The sequence below is a fragment of the Ranitomeya imitator genome, chromosome 5 (genome assembly GCF_032444005.1).
Source record: "Ranitomeya imitator isolate aRanImi1 chromosome 5, aRanImi1.pri, whole genome shotgun sequence".
Lineage (NCBI taxonomy): Eukaryota > Metazoa > Chordata > Amphibia > Anura > Dendrobatidae > Ranitomeya > Ranitomeya imitator.
Window position 1 is genome coordinate 460,965,583 of NC_091286.1, and position 19,517 is coordinate 460,985,099.

At 42.1% G+C, this 19,517-nt stretch overlaps 1 protein-coding gene across 1 annotated transcript in view; it reads right to left on the reverse strand.

Annotated features, from left to right (window-relative positions):
• Window positions 1–1,627: 1,627 nt before the first annotated feature.
• KCNMB2 (potassium calcium-activated channel subfamily M regulatory beta subunit 2) overlaps window positions 1,628–19,517 on the reverse strand; it is a 611,704-nt gene continuing 593,814 nt past the window's right edge. The window contains exon 5 of the mRNA XM_069727285.1: window positions 1,628–2,325. Coding sequence (XP_069583386.1) covers window positions 2,041–2,325 — 285 coding nt within the window. The 3' untranslated portion in view covers window positions 1,628–2,040. The remainder of the gene's footprint in view (window positions 2,326–19,517) is intronic.

Here is a 19,517-nt window from a genome sequence, read left to right on the forward strand (position 1 = left end):
AAACTAAATATCCGAGCATGCCAAAATGCTTAGAGACCACCCGAGCATGCTCGGGGAAACCCGAGTAACGAGTATATTCGCTCATAACTAGACCCTAGTATCTGCCCAGTATCAGCCATGTCCAGATTTGCATAAGTTAGTACATCTGTCTATGGAGACTATTAGAAAAGAAAATATTGCTGAAAAGCATGCTATACAAGGAGTCAAAAATGTACCCTTGCTGTATTGCTCATATAAATGCACAGAAAACATTTCAAGTACACTGAGATTTGATTTTAACCATGTGGCTTAATCCTTATAATCAACAAGGACTTTACTAAATCCAAAAATGATAATTTAAAAGGGAAAATGCTACTTTGCTGGAAGGGTCTCAGAAACATATCTTAAAAAAACACAGAGTCACTGGAAGCCCTGTAAATTTCTGAAAATAATAAGTGTACAAGAAAAGTAAATGAAACACCTTAGTTTTCCTGCAACAATAAGATATTCAAAAAGTTGTTATACAGTAACTACAGCATTAGTTGATAAGGTGCAAACTTAAGGGGAAATTATCAGTTCAACTGTGAAAGTAATCTGAAGGCTCTATATGAGCATTTATCACTTGTAGTAAAGTTTGGCAAGAATACACCAATGGCCTTCATTTATCGAAGCAATGAAACTGCACTGTTATTTGTTGCTATGAGCAGGGTTGGGCTAAAGTACCTGAGGATCTTTTCGGTAGGTCTAGGCTCTGACACAATAGTAAGCCCATAGGTCCAGTAGAGGACAACCCTATTTCACACTGACTGTGCAATGATAACAATATGAGCCAACAAAGTTCACTTATGTCTGACAGTTCTTATAAATGGGGCCGTCGCACTTCAATTGCACAGACAAATGTACTTGATAAGTACAAAGCAAAAAAACAATAAACAAATATAAAACATTAATGTAGAATACATTAGGTGAATTAAAGGAAAACTGCGATAAATGGGATTGACGATGTGCTGTTCAAGAGAGGTTAAGGCAGAAAAGCCGAACTCTAGTGGACATTATTTCATTTTTACTTGTTTTTATGCTTTGTTGTCTAAGGCTGATTATATAATTGAGAGCAGCAGAAACATTCTCTAAGGGCTTACTCACACTTGTTCAGATTCTCCCATGTGAGAGAATCGGGCCAGTTATGCTAGTGATCTTGCATAAGAGAATCGCAGCACAGGTGTGGAGAAGATGGAGAATTTAATTTCTCCATCTTCTCCATTGTCTCTGTGAGCGTATTGTACATCAGTGTGCATCCGAGTACAGTTCGATGTTTCACACGCACCTATAGACTTGTATGGGTGTGTGTGATCCAAATACAGAAGGAACATCAGCATGAGAAAATAATCCAAGATCTGCACTGCCCCATAGTATAACATTGGGCCTAGTGCTATCTGATAAAACATTGGATAGCACTTGGCCCTGTTATACGCCAGTGTGAGCGTACCTTAGTAATGAATTTCCTTTTTAACCCATCTATTATTCTTCCCTTTCATTACTGCTTTCTGCCCTTTTTAAATGTCAGACTTACTTTGGCAATTAAGTTACAATATTTGCATGTTTTGCTTTAAATTCAAATTATAGGTTTTTTTCTATTATTAATTATTTTATGTTGCGGCAGCCAGATAGGCATTACCATCAGAGATTCTCCTTTGGTTCTCACGATATATCGAGGGCTACTCTTGTGAAATTGTCTGATATAAAACTGTTGCCTGTCGTTTTGTGTCTTCTGAAAACTGAACACAAATGAATTTATTGGACAATGATGATTTTATTTTGTGATAATGTCCCCTTACTAAATAATCTACTTTGACTGTAAATAAAACCGAAAATGGAAATGTTTAAAGTTTCACTTTCATTCATGATGTTGTTTGCATATAGAACAGATTTTGTATTATTGCTCTACTTATAAGAATATAGTAAGGAACTTATAAACAGACTGGCACATTACAAACTTAAGGTTCTTTGGTGAAGAATGAAAAAAAACAGTATTTTGTTGAAAAATAAATTCAGAAGTTGGTTTTATCTGTTGATCCTTTGGATTCTCTCGCATAGAAGTGAGAGGTATTGAGTGAGCTTGACCATGGCGACAATAGCGATTCCGCCTATCATCATGCATGTCGGCCAAAATAATGAATGAAATAACACATTTGAACTGTACAGTTTGGTCAAAATGACATTCTTTTGATTTCCTTCTGGATCGTAGAAACACGAAAAACGTTGATGCTTTCTGAAATTTTCCATGATGATATTAACAAGTGACAAAGAGTCTTCAAAGTTTTTTCCACACCGTGGTATGTATGAACACTGCAATGACAAAAGGGAGAAAGACAATTTAAAGACCAGAATTTGAACTATACAAATATATTTGCAGTCATCCTTTATGGGCAAGGATGAACATACTATAGTGGCAGCTCGTGTGGCTGCTAGACGACCCCTAGAGAGAGGGAGCCAAGTCCTGGTTGGGTAACAAGTTCATGGTCAGGACTCCCTTCTGCATTGTTAGCAAAGAGTTGGAGAACAACCCCAAAGATCATGGAAAGAAGGTGTATGGGGAAACAAGCACCAGATACTTCTGCCCTGGGTGGCATCGGGATGTGGTGATATCGCAGTATATAGAGTCAAAACAAAATCTTTTACTCTCAATGCATCTGCTATGCGAAACAACAAGTAAATGATAATTACAGTTTAGATATAATTTTCATCTCATCCAGTCTTTGTCATGAAGAAAGACATTTTCAAGTTTCTCAGTAGAATCATCTATATGTTCCCCGCTGTGCCCTGATCATGCCGTTATAAATTATAAATTAGGTTTAGAAATTAGAGCGCAATGAAGCACACATCAAAGACTTGGTGCTGTTAATTCTAGACTATTAATATAAACCTCTCCAGAATGTCGTGCAAAAGAAAAAGGTGTACATGCCTGAAAGTTAAAGAGTATTTTTATGCCAGAAAACACTATGGTAAGTTTGTGATTTTCTAGGTGTCTTTGTTGTAGGTACAATATCTCTATCTATCAATCTTTTTCTTTGTATATACAGTATATATGAAGTTACCGGGGTGTGAGAGCCAGAAATCTTGCATGTTTTTAGGTGACCAAATACTTATTTTCCACCATAATATGCTAAATAAATCTTGCCAAATCAGACAAGGTGATTTTCTGGAATTGTTTTCTCATTTTGGCTGTAGTCTACCTATGATAAATTACAGGCCTCTCTCATCTTTTTAAGTGGGAGAACTTGCCCAGTTGGTGGCTGACTATATACTTTTTTCCCCACTGTATCTATTGAAGCTGGATTCCTCCTTTACTTCAACTTGTTCTATACTATCGTCAGGCAGAGACTTAATCCGGTGCTTCATCCTCAAAATGTGCGGGGAGTCTTCAGAAGGGTGAGCTGAAGTGTTTTTTTCTTACCTGCAATGTTATCTCTGCATCACTGTGGCAGGTATTCTGGAAGGTATAAGATTTGAGCTTCCCATCCAGCGGCCAGAGACTACTGACTTGGCCGATGGACCAGTGTCCTGCAAATCAATCCAACTATCACGAGTTGGTAATTTAAAGAACATCTGTCAGCAGATTTTTGCTATATAATCTGAGAACAGCATGAGGTAGCAGCAGGGACACAGATTTCGGCAACATGTCAGTTATTAGACTATGGGCTGTTGTTTTCAGACAGTGAGTGTTTTATCACCAGAACATTATCACTGCCAGGACTGGTGCTCACATGAGAGGTTGTCCAACTCTGCCCCCTCCTCTGATAAGCAGCTCACTGTCAATAGACAATGTTCATAGAAAGCTGTGGTGTAAGCGGGTTAGCTTTCTGAACTTTGGACTCTGATCACAACTGCTGCACCCAGTAAATGAAGTGATGCATTGGTGGAATTAGGGTCCTTTTCCCTACATTATGGCACTTTCAGATGAGGTAGAATAATGCTGGCTTTTATGTAATGGTAGATATTGTTTTCTTAGCATTTTATGGCTTGTGCATGTAATATTCATTGGTCACTGTGGATGGCAACTGTCATTGTGCTGTGTGAAGAGTAATAGTCACCTATATAAGATTCTTAATACATTTATGTTACAAGAGGTAATGTTTGCTGCAGCTTGATTTTTTTTAAATATTTACCCTATTAAAAAGGAAAGAGGTGATACACCCTACAAAGTGTAGAGTTCATTCTATGGAATATCAAGTTTTTTAAAGCGTAACTGTAACCTCTTTCAAACCATGCCTAATTTGTAAGTTATGCCCACACATTTTTTTTGTTTTACATTGTCATATTACAGGAACAGTTTTCTCTCTATGGTAAGTTATATTTGTGAATGCCACCATTTTAGCGTACATATAATCTACTGTCTAACGTTTATTAACTTTTTATGATAAGAAATGAAAAAAAACACAATTATTGTTTTTTGACATTTTCAATTTTATGCTTCTCACTTGCTGCCCAAATTGGGCTATTTTGCAGATTACCACAATGATTGCGATACTAAATTTATGCAGATTTCTGTATGTTTTATTACTTTCATACAATAAATACTCTTAAAAAATATATCATTTGTTTTTGTGGTTATTTGTCATTGTACCATTTTATAAAGTAATTTTTTGGGGGGACAATATATACTTATTTAGGTGTATTTTTCCATGAACTCAAGGTTGTTACTTGTGGGTTTGGATTTTAGCCCTTTTTATTATTGAAGTGTATCTGCATTTGGAAAATCTTCCCTGTATACCTGATGCTAAATGTATGTAGTTTTATTTAAGTTTTATTAATTTTATACAATAAATACTCTGCTCCTTGGTGAAAAATGAAAAAAGAGTATTCTTTTTTATAAAATTTTAGTTGTATCTCAAGACTTCTGGCACCGTTGACCAAGTACTGGCTTTGCTCATCTTGCCGCATTTCTATTCAGAATAATAATGTGAACACAGTCTGGGACAACTGAAATGTTATGTTGAATATTCGTATATAATTTGCACTTATCCTGTTGCAAATATAGTTGCATAGTTACATAGTTATTAAGGTTGAAGGAAGACTATAAGTCCATCTAGTTCAACCCATACCTAACCTAACATGCCCGGCCCCTAACATGTTAGTGCCATGGATCATTCCTTATTCAACAGTTATATTATTCCAACATTCACCATCTGCTAAGATGCAGGGAACCAAAAATGACCCCTCTAACAGGTACCTACTACTTCTGGAGAATAGGGTTTAGGAACACTATTCCTATTGTCCTCAACTACAACAGGATCAGTGACACCACAGAAACAACAGGTCTCCAGCTTCTACTGAACTTAGCAGAGGATGCCCAGAACAGCAAGTGTATAAAATCTGGTCTAAGATGATTTTTCAGCACCCAGAGCAAGGCAAGTAATGCATCTCTTAACTCAGTAATTATTCCCCCTAAGGTCTCCTTTGAACAAATAATGCGAATCAGTATAATATCAAGTTGACTTACGAATACGATCCAATCAGGATCAACTTTTTAGACATCACACTGGAACTCGATCACACTCGGTGTATCCAGACTGATGTCTTTCGTAAGCCAACTTCTGTCAACTCCTTGATTCGTGCTGATTCGGCCCACAATCCTGCCACCATCAGAGCTGTCCCGGTCGGACAGTTCCTAAGAGTGAGACGGATCTGCTCGACCGACCAGAAATTTTACAACCAAGCGACAGACTTGCAATCCCGCTTTGAGGCACGCGGCTATAGCCGCAGGTGCATCAAGCGAGGATTCAATAGAGCAAGGAAAACTCGGCGTACTGACCTGCTATATGCAACTAAGAGATGTATCAAAGGAGGTGAGAGGGACACCATCAGGTTCATTGGTACTTACAACCATGAATGGTCAAACATTAGGGGCATTCTGAACAAACACTGTCCATCCTGAAGACCGAGCCCGCCCTGGGAGCCAGTTTGGGTGATTTCCCAGCTATGACTGCCAGAAGGGCACCAAATATTGGCAATTTATTGGTTAGAAGCCACTATATTCCACCCATAAACAACATCTTTGGCACTCGGGGTCCACCTTTGGGTTGCTTTCAATGTGGACACTGTCTGGCATGCGCCAATGTCCAACGCACCTCTAAGTTTGAGACTTCTGATGGCCTGAAACAATTTGAAATTAGACAACACATCACATGTGGCACGAAGAATGTCATCTATTATGCCACATGTGCTTGCCCTAAAATCTATATAGGCCTTACGTCTCGGGAATTTAGGGTTAGGGTGCGTGAACACGTCCGGGACATTGGCGCGGCCAGAACGGTGATCGATCCCTCTGGACTGAAGACGATTCCGCGTCACTTCAGGACTTTTCATGATTGTGACGCGGGGTCCCTTCGGGTCAGGGGGATCGAATGTTTACATCTGGGCATTAGGGGTGGGAATTACAAAAAACTTTTGGCCCAAAGAGAGGCAAGTTGGATAGTGCGCCTCAATACAATGGTGCCAAATGGGTTAAATGAGTCATTAAGTTTTGCCTCATATCTGTGACTCTAGATTTGTTTCATTAGGTCATGACATCATCCCCATATCTGTATCATCATGTTCCCCCAAGATCATGATATGGATCTTTATTCGTTAGTTTTTATATTGTTTTTAATTTGTGTGTCACTTTCTTCTTTATATCTTAGTAAACCCTTGAGGCATGGACCTTGATATGCCTGTAATGGTCTTCAGTCACCTTATCATCTGGCCGGAATTCTATTAACACTTGTTGCGCCGAGGCACCATCCACACAGGAAGAGTATTTGCCGTTTATTCTATTTGAAGACGTACTTTGGATCTATAAGAAACCGTTTGCATCATTGGACTTTCTTTCTGTTGTGGATATTACATCCTGTATATATAACTGTGCCTTATATGAACTGCTGGCTGTGCGCATGCGCCCGACTCCCGCGGCTTCCTCTCTCGGTTGCGGCGTCTCTCTGGCCCTTCGCGCGTGCGCGGTGATGTCTTGTCGCCACGCGTGCGCGTTTGTGCCTGACGCCGGCGGCCGGGCGAGAACCCGCGGTTTGCGGGACGCATGCGCCGCTAACGCCAGAACTATTGGCCGATTGGCAACATGTGACCGCCACCATGTGATATCATATGGCTATTTAAGGTCCTTGCTTTAGTATGGCGGTATCCCCTTGAAAAAGCTGTAACAACAAAGAGGCGAAACGTGCGTTGGGGCGTCTGTGAGATCCATCCCGGCACCACCAGTCCATCTGGCCCTATTATTCCACTTCAGAACGTGTTTGGTAAGCGCTGCTCTGGTGTATTTATTATGCTTATGAGAACCACTTGGTTGTTGCATGTGCTCGTGACATGGAGAGTTAGTGCATTGCCCTAGAGTATTTCTCTGTACATATGGGGGGTTGATGGTGTTGGGGATCATCCATACATCCTGTCTGTGTTTTTAACGTTTGTACTATTTGTGACTCTAGTGTGTTATTAATAAAGTATTTTGGTTCTTAACCCGTTATACTCCGTATTTCTCCGGCTTTCATCTCTTAACACAGTAATTATTCCCCCTAAGGTCTCCTTTGAACAAATAATGCCCCCTGAGTGCTCCCTTTAGATAGCATTAATTCCCCTTTAGTGCCACAATAAAAAGTAATGATGCCTTCTGCTCCCTCCACCTATGTGCCACCAACAACAAAAAATAAGAGCAGTTATGTAATTGCACTACTTACCGATGTCTTGTAGGCCATATGCCTACAGCAGACTCAGGTCTATAGCTCCCTGTTTTGCCAAAGGATCCAACTATATCAGTGCCTCATTCTTCCCAATAAAGTTTAAAATAATGCTTGCCCAGGGACTATGCTGCTACTTTGCTTTTCTTCTTTTGAAATTTTGAGCCGCTAAGAATTTTGGACCAAGTCAACCAACTCTGTGGCCCCCTTCCCATGCTATGCAGCTGTAGAAACCAAAGATTGAATATAAATTGAAGATTTATAGCACATCAGCAAAAATAATAAGGGAAAAATCAAGTAGATTAATTGTTTCTGCTGCAAAGAAAAAACTAATTTCTTTGAAAGCAATTTTGCTGTAAATGTGTTGTTTGCCTGGAACTTTACCATTCTTTTGTTTGCAACCATCCCAATATAATTATTTAGAAAATCCAGTCATTGTTCATTTACAAATTCTGCCAACACACTCGGTAATCTACTGCCAGTCGCATTTAAAATTCCCTCTGTTTCTTTCGTCTTAGCCTGCATGCATATCTTTGAACTGGCTGGCTACAGCTTCCACACATATTTCCCTGTTTAAAGCCCTTCAACTCTCAAATCATTTATCTCAAAGACAACACATTTAGAAATGCCACTGTCCACTGTGTAGGAGGAGTACAGTAATCACCTAATATTTCATTTCTTCACACATCACTTCCATTTCCCTCAGGCTGCTTTTAAACGTGTCATTTTGATGCTGTTTTTGAAGCCAAAGCAAGAAGTGAGAAATAGAATATATACTATATAATTCCCCTTTCTTAATGATCCACTCATGACATTGACTTCAAATACTGCATCAGTGCTGTGAAAGCACCCTTAAGGCTTTAGCTACCTCTCTATGTACTATACAAGTCATTTGCAATTTAACAACCCTGGTTAAAACTCTTGAACATTTTCCTCACTTATTTCTTAAACAGTAACTAACATTTTTTAACCTTTTTTATATTTGAGTGGCCTTTTACTTGCAAGCAGGCCGATGTGGGTCCTGGTCTTGAGCTCCCCGACAAATCACTCTATTCCGCTGCCAAAGTGGTGGGCCTCTCTGGCGACAGGAGTGCACAACTCCTATCTGAACGAGCACACAAAGTGTTGTACAGATTGAAAAGACTACAAAGACTACGCTTTCCATTAGATCTGTACCCTGGTCTGTATGCGTTCCTGATGCCTGAGCCGTACACACGCTCTTGCCTATAGGGATTTTAGGCACTGCTCTGAAGTTGACAGGCTTGCCGGAGCACAGTTTTAGCTCCAAATCTGACTAGCTTCATGCCACTATGCTTACCTGTAGAAGCCTTTATTTGTAGCATTGAAGAACACAAAGTTCAGGCCAGTGGCTGATGTTGGAATTTAGCAGGGGTGCACTGATCTAGCAGATAGCCAAGATATTGGGTAATGATGAACTTCCAAAGATTCATAATCAGACACATTTTTTAAGGAAGAGCATTGTTTGCCTTACTGGCAGGCAGTGAGGACAGTCTAAGCTTAAGGCTGGGTTCACACTGCTTTGTGTCAAACTGTTTAATGGACTACGTTACGTCATGGTATAACGCGGTGTAACGTAGTCCATTAACGCCGCCATTACTTGTAATGGCGAATGCATCGCTAGCACACGCCCACAATGGGCGTGCGCTAGCGATGTGCCGTCATTGAGTGACGGACCCGAGACGCGGCCTGCAGCGTTTCCGGGTCCGTCACTCCTAGCGCACTGCTAGCGCAGATGGAGCTGGCAGATGCTCTATCTGTGCTAGTGCAGTGGCAAAGTCGGCACTTGCGTTAGTGCAGTCCGTTTAACGGATTTGTTGAATGGACTGCACAACGCAAGTGTGAACCTAGCCTAACTTTGGACAATAATGTTTATAGTCAACATTGGAGATGAGCAAACGTTTCAAGGTTCGGTTTGGCTCGGATTCACCGAACTGACCTCCGTTCGCCGAACTGTTCGACGAACATACCCGAACCCCATTAGATTCAAAGGGAGGCAAAACCAAATGCGTAGACAACACCTTAAGAAGTGACAAAAAGCTTCCCAAACAGCTAAAATTAGGGGTAGAAACCAGGAAAATTGGCATCAATCGATCCACAGTAGAAATTTGCAAATGGCACAACAGCAGTCAGCCTTGAGAAAGCATAGTGATTTAGGGAGCAAAACACGTGTCGGGGTTGTTTACTTATGCTATGGTGGTGTCTCTGCGACATAGTAAGGTTATATATGCCATTATTAGTATATACACATTTTAGTGGCTAACTATGCCAAACTTGCATATATAACTTTTATTCCACCTTTGTGTGTGTACCTCTGAAGGGATAGCAATGATTTCTTTTTTTATATGGGAGATTTATGTAGTGTTTTTCCTATCTGAGCCAGTATCTAACTAAAGGGATACAACTTGCATAGTAGACTTTAACATAAAGAATTTTCTGAACTGTATTTGAACCTTCTGTAATTGTACATTTCTGCGGAAAACCACTATTATGTGTCCTTATTTTTTACTTGTTTGTGTGTGATTACTGTGTAATATTTTAGGTGTTAATAAAGCATTTTTGTACATTTTTTTTAAAACTCCTGTGCTCCTCCTATATTATAATGCTTATTTTGGAGTGTTTTTTTTCTGTGGCTGAGTGTATAGTGCTCTGTCCACCTATCACTATGAGTCTGGGTCTTCTAGTACTAGTAATTTTTAAGTGGAAATCTGGCCTTTCGATTTGTCACTGAGTGCAGTTTTAGCACAAACAATTAGGAGTAGCTAATTGGACCTCATGGCTGCACTAATATAGTTGGCCTAATGATTTTTTGGTGGAAATTTAGCCTTCTGATTTGCGACTGAAACACAGTTTTAGCCCAAATGATTAGGCGTAGCTAATTGGATTTCGTGGCTGCAACATTATATTGAGCCTAACAATTTCTAAATGGAGATCTGGCCTTCTGATTTGCCACTGAAACACAGTTTTAGCACAAACGATTAGGAGTAACTAATTGGGTCTCGTAGCTGCAACACTATATTAGGTCTAATGATTTTTAAGCAGAAAACTGGCCTTCTGATTTGTCCCTGACACACAGTTTTCTCACAAACTATTTGAAGTAGCAAATGGGGCTTCCAGAGACTGCTATACAGTATTTGCACAATCTACTTCAATGCTGGAAGATTCACACAAGACATTATCCTATCTTTTTCACTGACAAGTTCACTTCCAGCAGCACCAGCTTTAGCGCAGGAGTGACCTCTCTGCACTGTTACACTGAGCAAATAGTTCCAGCAAAGCAAGATGTACACTTTCTATATGGCCAGGGACAAGTAACTTCGGCAACAAATCACAGAAGCCCTTGTGTCATGACGTTGTGGATGTTTCTGCTCCCTGATTGGTTGCCGGAATAACACACAATGATAAGGGAAAAAAGAGCATGCAACTCCTGTAATCTCTTCAGACGCTCCTTAAACTGCTTCGCACAATCTCCCCCTTCTTTAAACATGTTCCCCTGTCTCCCCGCTCATCATACAGCACCACTATCTTTGCAAAGTCATGCAAAAGCATTAGTGGAAATGCAATGATTTACCCAACTGTGACCAACTTTTGCCGACATTGAGTAAAAATGCTTGTGAAATCTAAAACAAATCTGAATGTGCTATGAGATTGGCGAATGTTTTCCAAACCTGGTCGTGCATCTCTAGTCTAGTTTCCAAAATGGGGTCACTTGTGAGAAGTTTCCACTTTTTACGCACATCATGGACCCTCCAAATTTGGCATGATGTCTGTTCTCAATTCCAGCCATTTTTGCATTCAATAAGTCACATGGTCTCCCTTCCTTTTCAAGCCATGACATGAGCCTAAACAGTAGTTTTCACCCACTTATTGTCATGAGTGTCTCAGGTGTGACATGCAAATTGCCTTTTCAGAGAAAAAGAGGACTTGAACTCTATAGTGCCACCTCTAGGACGCAATAGTTACCCCCACCTTCTGCTGCTAATTTACAGACACTGGCTTAAGGTTTAAATACCTTCAGTCTCTTCAGCAAGGTGCTGGTGTTAGCTCAATTTCCCTCTGTCTGGTTGGAAGTACTAGCAGTTGACTAGTGTGTTCTTGGAGTATTCTTGGTGGATTGCTGGTGTGATTTCTCAGTGGTCTTCTCAAGCTAAGTGTATCCACTCATTTGTCCACCCTCTCTGTCTTTATTTGTAGTGGGGGATTACAAGCATTCACCCTGTCCTCTCCCTATTCAGGGCCTTTCGCTAGGGTCAGGCAGGGATTAGGTTCCTGCTCGGTGATAGGTGCAAAACCTATTTATGGACGTCAGGCGAGACAGTGTATTGGTAGATCTGCGTAGGGGTCTCCACTCCCCTCTTGCTTAGTGTTTGGGCTTCCCCTTCCTCTCCCCATTGTTGTACACCTTGCTTCTTCCTCAGCCAGCGTGAAACATATGGGATATCGCCGTACTCAGAAGAAATTGCACAGCAAATTTTGGGGTCCATTTAATCCTGTTAACCTTGTGAAAATAAACAGTTTTGGTGTAAAAGAAAATTTTTCTGGGAAAAATGTGATTTTTTTTATTTTCATTGATCTACCTTATAATCTTCTGTGAAGCACCTGGAGGTTCAAGGTGCTCACTATCCATTTAGATACATTTCTTGAGGGGTCTAGGTTCCAAAATTGGGTCACTTGAGTGCGGTTTCCACTCTTAATGAACATTAGGGGCTCATCAAACTCAACATTAGGGTTGAGCGAAACGGGTCGAACATTTTCAAAAGTCGCCGACTTTTGGCTAAGTCGGGGTTTCATGAAACCCGATCCGACCCCTGTGCGGGGTCGGCCATGCGGTACGCGACTTTCGCGCCAAAGTCGCGTTTCAATGACGCGAAAAGCGGCATTTCTCAGCCAATGAAGGTAAACGCAGAGTGTGGGCAGCGTGATGACATAGGTCCTGGTCCCCACCATCTTAGAGAAGGGCATTGCAGTGATTGGCTTGCTGTCTGCGACGTCACAGGGGCTATAAAGAGGCGTTCCCGCCGACCGCCATCTTACTGCTGCTGATCTGAGCTTAGGGAGAGGTTGCTGCCGCTTTGTCAGAAGCAGGGATAGCGTTAGGCAGGGTCCATTAACCACAAAACCGCTTGTGCTGCAGCGATTTGCACTGTCCAACACCACCCTCGGTGTGCAGGGACAGTGGAAGTTTTTTTTTTTTTTTTTCCCCCTCAGCGCTGTAGCTCATTGGGCTGCCCTAGAAGGCTCCCTGATAGCTGCATTGCTGTGTGTACGCCGCTGTGCAAACCAACTGCTTTTTTCAAAGCACAAATCCTCTTGTTCCTTCCTTTCTGCACAGCTATCTTTTTTGTTTGTCCACACTTTTTATTTGATTTGTGCATCAGTCCACTCCTTATTGCTGCCTGCCATACCTGGCTGAGATTACTGCAGGCAGGGAGATAGTAGCTGCCTGCCATACCTGGCTGAGATTACTGCAGGCAGGGAGATAGTAATTGTAGGACATTCCCTGTTTTTTTTTTTTTTTTGGTGGGAGATTAAGATTGGCAATTTGGCATTTCTGCTAGAGTGCCATCCCTGTGTGTGCCATCTCTCTCACATAGTGGGCCATAGAAAGCCTTTTCATTTTTCTGTATTTTTTTTTGTGGGGTGTATAAATTCTCCCTGATAAAAATACAGTGGGAGATTAATATTGGCCTTTGGGCTTGTGTGCCAGTCCTGAGTGTGCCATCTCTCTCACAAATAGTGGGCCATAGAAAGCCTATTTAATTTTTTTTGGGGTTTTATAAATTCTCCCTGAAAAAAAGGGAGATTAATATTGGCCTCTGGGCTTGTGTGCCAGTCCTGAGCGTGCCATCTGTGCCAGCCCTGAGTGTGCCATCTCTCTCACAAATAGTGGGCCATAGAAAGCCTATTTAATTTTTTTTTTGGTTTTATAAATTCTCCCTGAAAAAAAGGGAGATTAATATTGGCCTCTGGGCTTGTGTGCCAGTTGTGAGCGTGCCATCTGTGCCAGTCCTGAGCGTGCCATCTCTCTCACAAATAGTGGGCCATAGAAAGCCTATTTAATTTTTTTTTTGGTTTTATAAATTTTCCCTGAAAAAAGGGAGATTAATATTGGCCTCTGGGCTTGTGTGCCAGTTGTGAGCGTGCCATCTGTGCCAGTCCTGAGCGTGCCATCTCTCTCACAAATAGTGGGCCATAGAAAGCCTATTTAAATATTTTTTTGGTTTTATAAATTCTCCCAGAAAAAAAGGGAGATTAATATTGGCCTCTGGGCTTCTGTGCCAGTCCTGAGCGTGCCATCTGTGCCAGTCCTGAGTGTCCCATCTCTCTCACAAATAGTGGGCCATAGAAAGCCTATTTTTTTTTTTTTTGGGTTTTAGAAATTCTCCCTGAAAAAAAAAGGGAGATTAATATTGCCCTTTGGGCTTGTGTGCCAGTACTAAGCGTGCCATCTCTCTCTCTCTCTCAGTCAGTGGGCCATAGAACGCCTATTTTTGGTTTTATTTGTTTTCTAAATTCTCCCTGAAAAAATCATTTTATTTTATTTGGTTTCTAAATTCTTCCTGATAAAATCATATTTTTTTTATTATTTTTTTTTCTAAAGTCTCCCTGAAAAAAACAAAACAAAAAAAAAAACAAACAAAAAAAACAGTGGGGGATTAATATTGGCCTTTCTGCTTGTGTGCCAGTCTTGACTCCTGTGTGCGTCATCTCTCACTTAGTGGGCCATAGAACGCCTATTTTTTGTTTTATTAGTTTTATAAATTCTCCCTGAAAAAATCATTTTATTTTATTTGGTTTCTAAATTCTTCCTGATAAAATCATATTTTTTTTATTATTTTTTTTTCTAAAGTCTCCCTGAAAAAAAAAAAAAAAAACAACCAAAAAAAACAGTGGGAGATTAATATTGGCCTTTCTGCTTGTGTGCCAGTCTTGACTCCTGGGTGTGCCATCTCTCTCTCTCTCTCTCTCTCTCTCTCCAATTGTGGTCCATAGAAAGCCTATATTTTTTTTCCTTGATTTGGGTTCCAAAATCTACCAGAGAAAATAACTACATCAATCATTGCTAGAAAAATATTGGCCTCTGGGCTTGTGTGCCACTCCTGACTCCTGTGTGCGTCATCTCTCAGTCAGTGGGCCATAGAACGCCTATTTTTGTTTTTATTTGTTTTATAAATTCTTTCTGAAAAAATCATTTTATTTTATTTGGTTTCTAAATTCTTCCTGATAAAATCATATTTTTTTTATTATTTTTTTTTTCTAAAGTCTCCCTGAAAAAAAAAAAAAAAAAACAACCAAAAAAAACAGTGGGAGATTAATATTGGCCTTTCTGCTTGTGTGCCAGTCTTGACTCCTGGGTGTGCCATCTCTCTCTCTCTCTCTCTCTCTCTCTCTCTCTCCAATTGTGGTCCATAGAAAGCCTATATTTTTTTTCCTTGATTTGGGTTTCAAAATCTACCAGAGAAAATAACTACATCAATCATTGGTAGAAAAATATTGGCCTCTGGGCTTGTGTGCCACTCCTGACTCCTGTGTGCGTCATCTCTCAGTCAGTGGGCCATAGAACGCCTATTTTTGTTTTTATTTGTTTTATAAATTCTCCCTGAAAAAATCATTTTATTTTATTTGGTTTCTAAATTCTTCCTGATAAAATCATATTTTTTTTATTATTTTTTTTTCTAAAGTCTCCCTGAAAAAAAAAAAAAAAAAACAACCAAAAAAAACAGTGGGAGATTAATATTGGCCTTTCTGCTTGTGTGCCAGTCTTGACTCCTGGGTGTGCCATCTCTCTCTCTCTCTCTCTCTCTCTCTCTCCAATTGTGGTCCATAGAAAGCCTATATTTTTTTTCCTTGATTTGGGTTTCAAAATCTACCAGAGAAAATAACTCCATCAATCATTGGTAGAAAAATATTGGCCTCTGGGCTTGTGTGCCACTCCTGATTCCTGTGTGCGTCATCTCTCACTCAGTGGCCCATAGAAAGCATATAGTTTGTTACATTTGTTTTCTAAATTCTCCCTGCAAAAATCTATTTTTTTTTTTTTGGGGGGTTTCTAAAGTGTTCCTGAAAAAATTAAAAATAAAAAAAAAATAATAGTGTGACATTAATATTAACATTTGTGCTTCAGTGACAGTCCTGCGTGTGGGGCATCTCTCTAATTTGCAGCCACCAAAAACAGAGTGTGTAACATTGGGCCTGATTTTCGCTGTGGTCTCACCAACCTGTAAAGGGGTAGCTAAATCATACTGAAGTTATAGCTCACCGTGTAAGTTGTGTGACTGCAACAAATAACGTTAGTTTGGTTACGTTTTTAAAACAATGAGGAAGTCTAGTGGAAGAGGTCGTGGCCGGGGGCGTTCATTGTCAGCTGGTAATGAGGGTAGTGGTAGTGGTGGAGCATCAGGTGGTCGTGGGGAAAAAAATATTGCACCTAAGTCTGGAGCTGTGGAGCCAGGTTCGTTGTCCGGCTACACAAGGCCTCGAACGCTCCCTTTTCTGGGATTAGGAAAACCGCTTTTAAAGCCGGAGCAGCAAGAGCAAGTTTTGGCTTATCTTGCTGACTCAGCCTCTAGCTCTTTTGCCTCCTCTCGTGAAACTGGTAAAAGTAAAAGCAGCGCGTCGTTAGTGGATGTTCACGGTCAGGGACAAGTCACTTCCTTGTCCTCTTCAGCAAAAACAACAACAGAGAAGAATGCAGCAGGCGACACAACGGGTTACTCCATGGAGCTCTTTACACATACCGTCCCTGGCTTAGAAAGTGAAGCAGTTAACAGTCCATGCCCATTACAAGTTGAATCTGACATGGAGTGCACTGATGCACAGCCACAGCCAGACTACTATGCTGGTCCTTTGACTCAGACCACAACATTGCCCTCGCAGGGTGCTGATCAAGAATCAGACCCTGATGAGACTATGTTGCCCCATCACGAACGCTATACCACCGAACGACACGGTGACACAGACAAAGTTGCGCAGGAGGTACAAGAAGAGTTATTAGATGACCCAGTTCTTGACCCCGATTGGCAGCCATTGGGGGAACAGGGTGCAGGCGGCAGCAGTTCTGAAGCAGAGGAGGAGGAGGGGCCGCAGCAGGCATCAACATCGCCACAGGTTCCATCTGCCGGGCCCGTATCTTGCCCAAAACGCGTGGCAAAGCCAAAACCTGGTGGAGGACAGCGTGCCCATCCGGTTAAAGCTCAGTCTGCAATGCCTGAAAAGGTATCCGATGCTAGAAAGAGTGCAGTCTGGCATTTTTTTAAACAACATCCAATTGATCAGCGCAAAGTCATCTGTCAAAAATGTTCTACTTCCTTAAGCAGAGGTCAGAATCTGAAAAGTCTCAATACTAGTTGCATGCATAGACATTTAACCACCATGCATTTGAAAGCTTGGACTAACTACCAAACGTCCCTTAAGGTTGTTGCACCCTCGGCCAATGAAGCTAGTCATCAACGCAACATCCCTTCCGGCAGTGTAGGACCACCATTTAGCGCACCACCTGCTGTATCTGTGCAGGTATCTTTGCCAGGCCAAAGCAGTCAGGGTCAGGGAATCACCAGTTTCGTAGTAGGAAACACTGCATCTAGGGCACCGGCGGCAACAATACCATCTCCCACCGTCTCTCAGTCTGCCATGTCCACCGGCACCCCCGCTAGTTCCACGATCTCCAGCTCTCCAGTCCAGCTCACCCTACATGAGACTATGGTTAGAAAAAGGAAATACTTAGCCTCGCATCCGCGTACACAGGGTTTGAACGCCCACATAGCTAGACTAATCTCGTTAGAGATGATGCCCTACCGGTTAGTTGAAAGCGAAGCTTTCAAAGACCTGATGGACTACGCTGTACCACGCTACGAGCTACCCAGTCGACACTTTTTTTCCAGAAAAGCCATCCCAGCCCTCCACCAGCATGTTAAAGAGCGCATCGTCCATGCACTCAGGTAATCTGTGAGCACAAAGGTGCACCTGACAACCGATGCATGGACCAGTAGGCATGGCCAGGGACGTTACGTGTCCATCACGGCACACTGGGTAAATGTGGTGGATTCAGGGTCCACAGGGGACAGCAAGTTTGGGACAGTTCTGCCTAGGCCACGGTCTAGTAAACAGTTGTCTGTAGCCGTTCGCACCCCCTCCTCCTCCTCCTCCTCCTCGTCCTCCTGCAGAAGCAAGAGCTCGTCCACAGACCGCAGTCGCACAAACACTCCATCCGCACCTGCCACTGTTGCACACCAGGTCTCCCATTATGGGGCAGCTACTGGCAAACGTCAGCAGGCTGTATTGGCTATGAAGTGTTTGGGCGACAATAGACACACCGCGGAAGTTCTGTCCGAGTTCTTGCAGCAAGAAACGCAGTCGTGGCTGGGCACTGTAGATCTTGAGGCAGGCAAGGTAGTGAGTGATAACGGAAGGAATTTCATGGCTGCCATCTCCCTTTCCCAACTGAAACACATTCCTTGCCTGGCTCACACCTTAAACCTGGTGGTGCAGTGCTTCCTGAAAAGTTATCCGGGGTTATCCGACCTGCTCCTCAAAGTGCGTGGACTTTGCGCACATATCCGCCGTTCGCCTGTACACTCCAGCCGTATGCAGACCTATCAGCGTTCTTTGAACCTTCCCCAGCATCGCCTAATCATAGACGTTGCAACAAGGTGGAACTCAACACTGCACATGCTTCAGAGACTGTGCGAACAGAGGCGGGCTGTTATGTTTTTGTGGGAGGATACACATACACGGGCAGGCAGTAGGATGGCAGACATGGAGTTGTCAGGTGTGCAGTGGTCGAAGATTCAAGACATGTGTCAAGTCCTTCAGTGTTTTGAGGAATGCACACGGCTGGTTAGTGCAGACAACGCCATAATAAGCATGAGCATCCCCCTAATGCGTCTGCTGATGCAAAGTTTGACGCACATAAAGGATCAGGCGTCTGCACCAGAGGAAGAGGAAAGCCTTGATGACAGTCAGCGATTGTCTGATCAGGGCAGTGTACATGACGAGGTACCGGGCGAAGAGGAGGTGGAGGATGAGGAGGATGATGGGGATGAGTATATTTTTAATGAGGAAGCTTTCCCGGGGGCACGGGAAATTGGTGGCGTGGCAAGGCCGGGTTCTGGTTTTTTGAGGGACACAAGTGACGTAGATTTGCCTGCAACTGCCCCTCAACCAAGCACAACCGCAGATTTGACAACGGGAACTTTGGCCCACATGGCGGATTATGCCTTGCGTATCCTCAAAAGGGACACACGCATTACAAAAATGATGAACGATGACGATTACTGGTTGGCCTGCCTCCTTGATCCTCGCTATAAAGGCAAATTGCAAAATATTATGCCACATGAGAACTTGGAACTAATATTAGCAACAAAACAATCAACTCTTGTTGACCGTTTGCTTCTGGCATTCCCTGCACACAGCGCCCGTGATCATTCTCACACGAGCTCCAGGGGCCAGCAGACCAGAGGTGTTAGAGGGGCAGAAATCAGAAGTGGCGTTGGCCAGAGGGGTTTTCTGACCAGGTTGTGGAGTGATTTTTCTATGACCGCAGACAGGACAGGTACTGCAGCATCAATTCAAAGTGACAGGAGACAACATTTGTCCAGTATGGTTACAAACTATTTTTCATCCCTTATCGACGTTCTCCCTCAACCGTCATTCCCATTTGATTACTGGGCATCCAAATTAGACACCTGGCCAGAATTGGCAGAATATGCATTGCAGGAGCTTGCTTGCCCGGCAGCTAGTGTCCTATCAGAAAGAGTATTCAGTGCTGCAGGTTCAATACTAACAGAAAAAAGGACT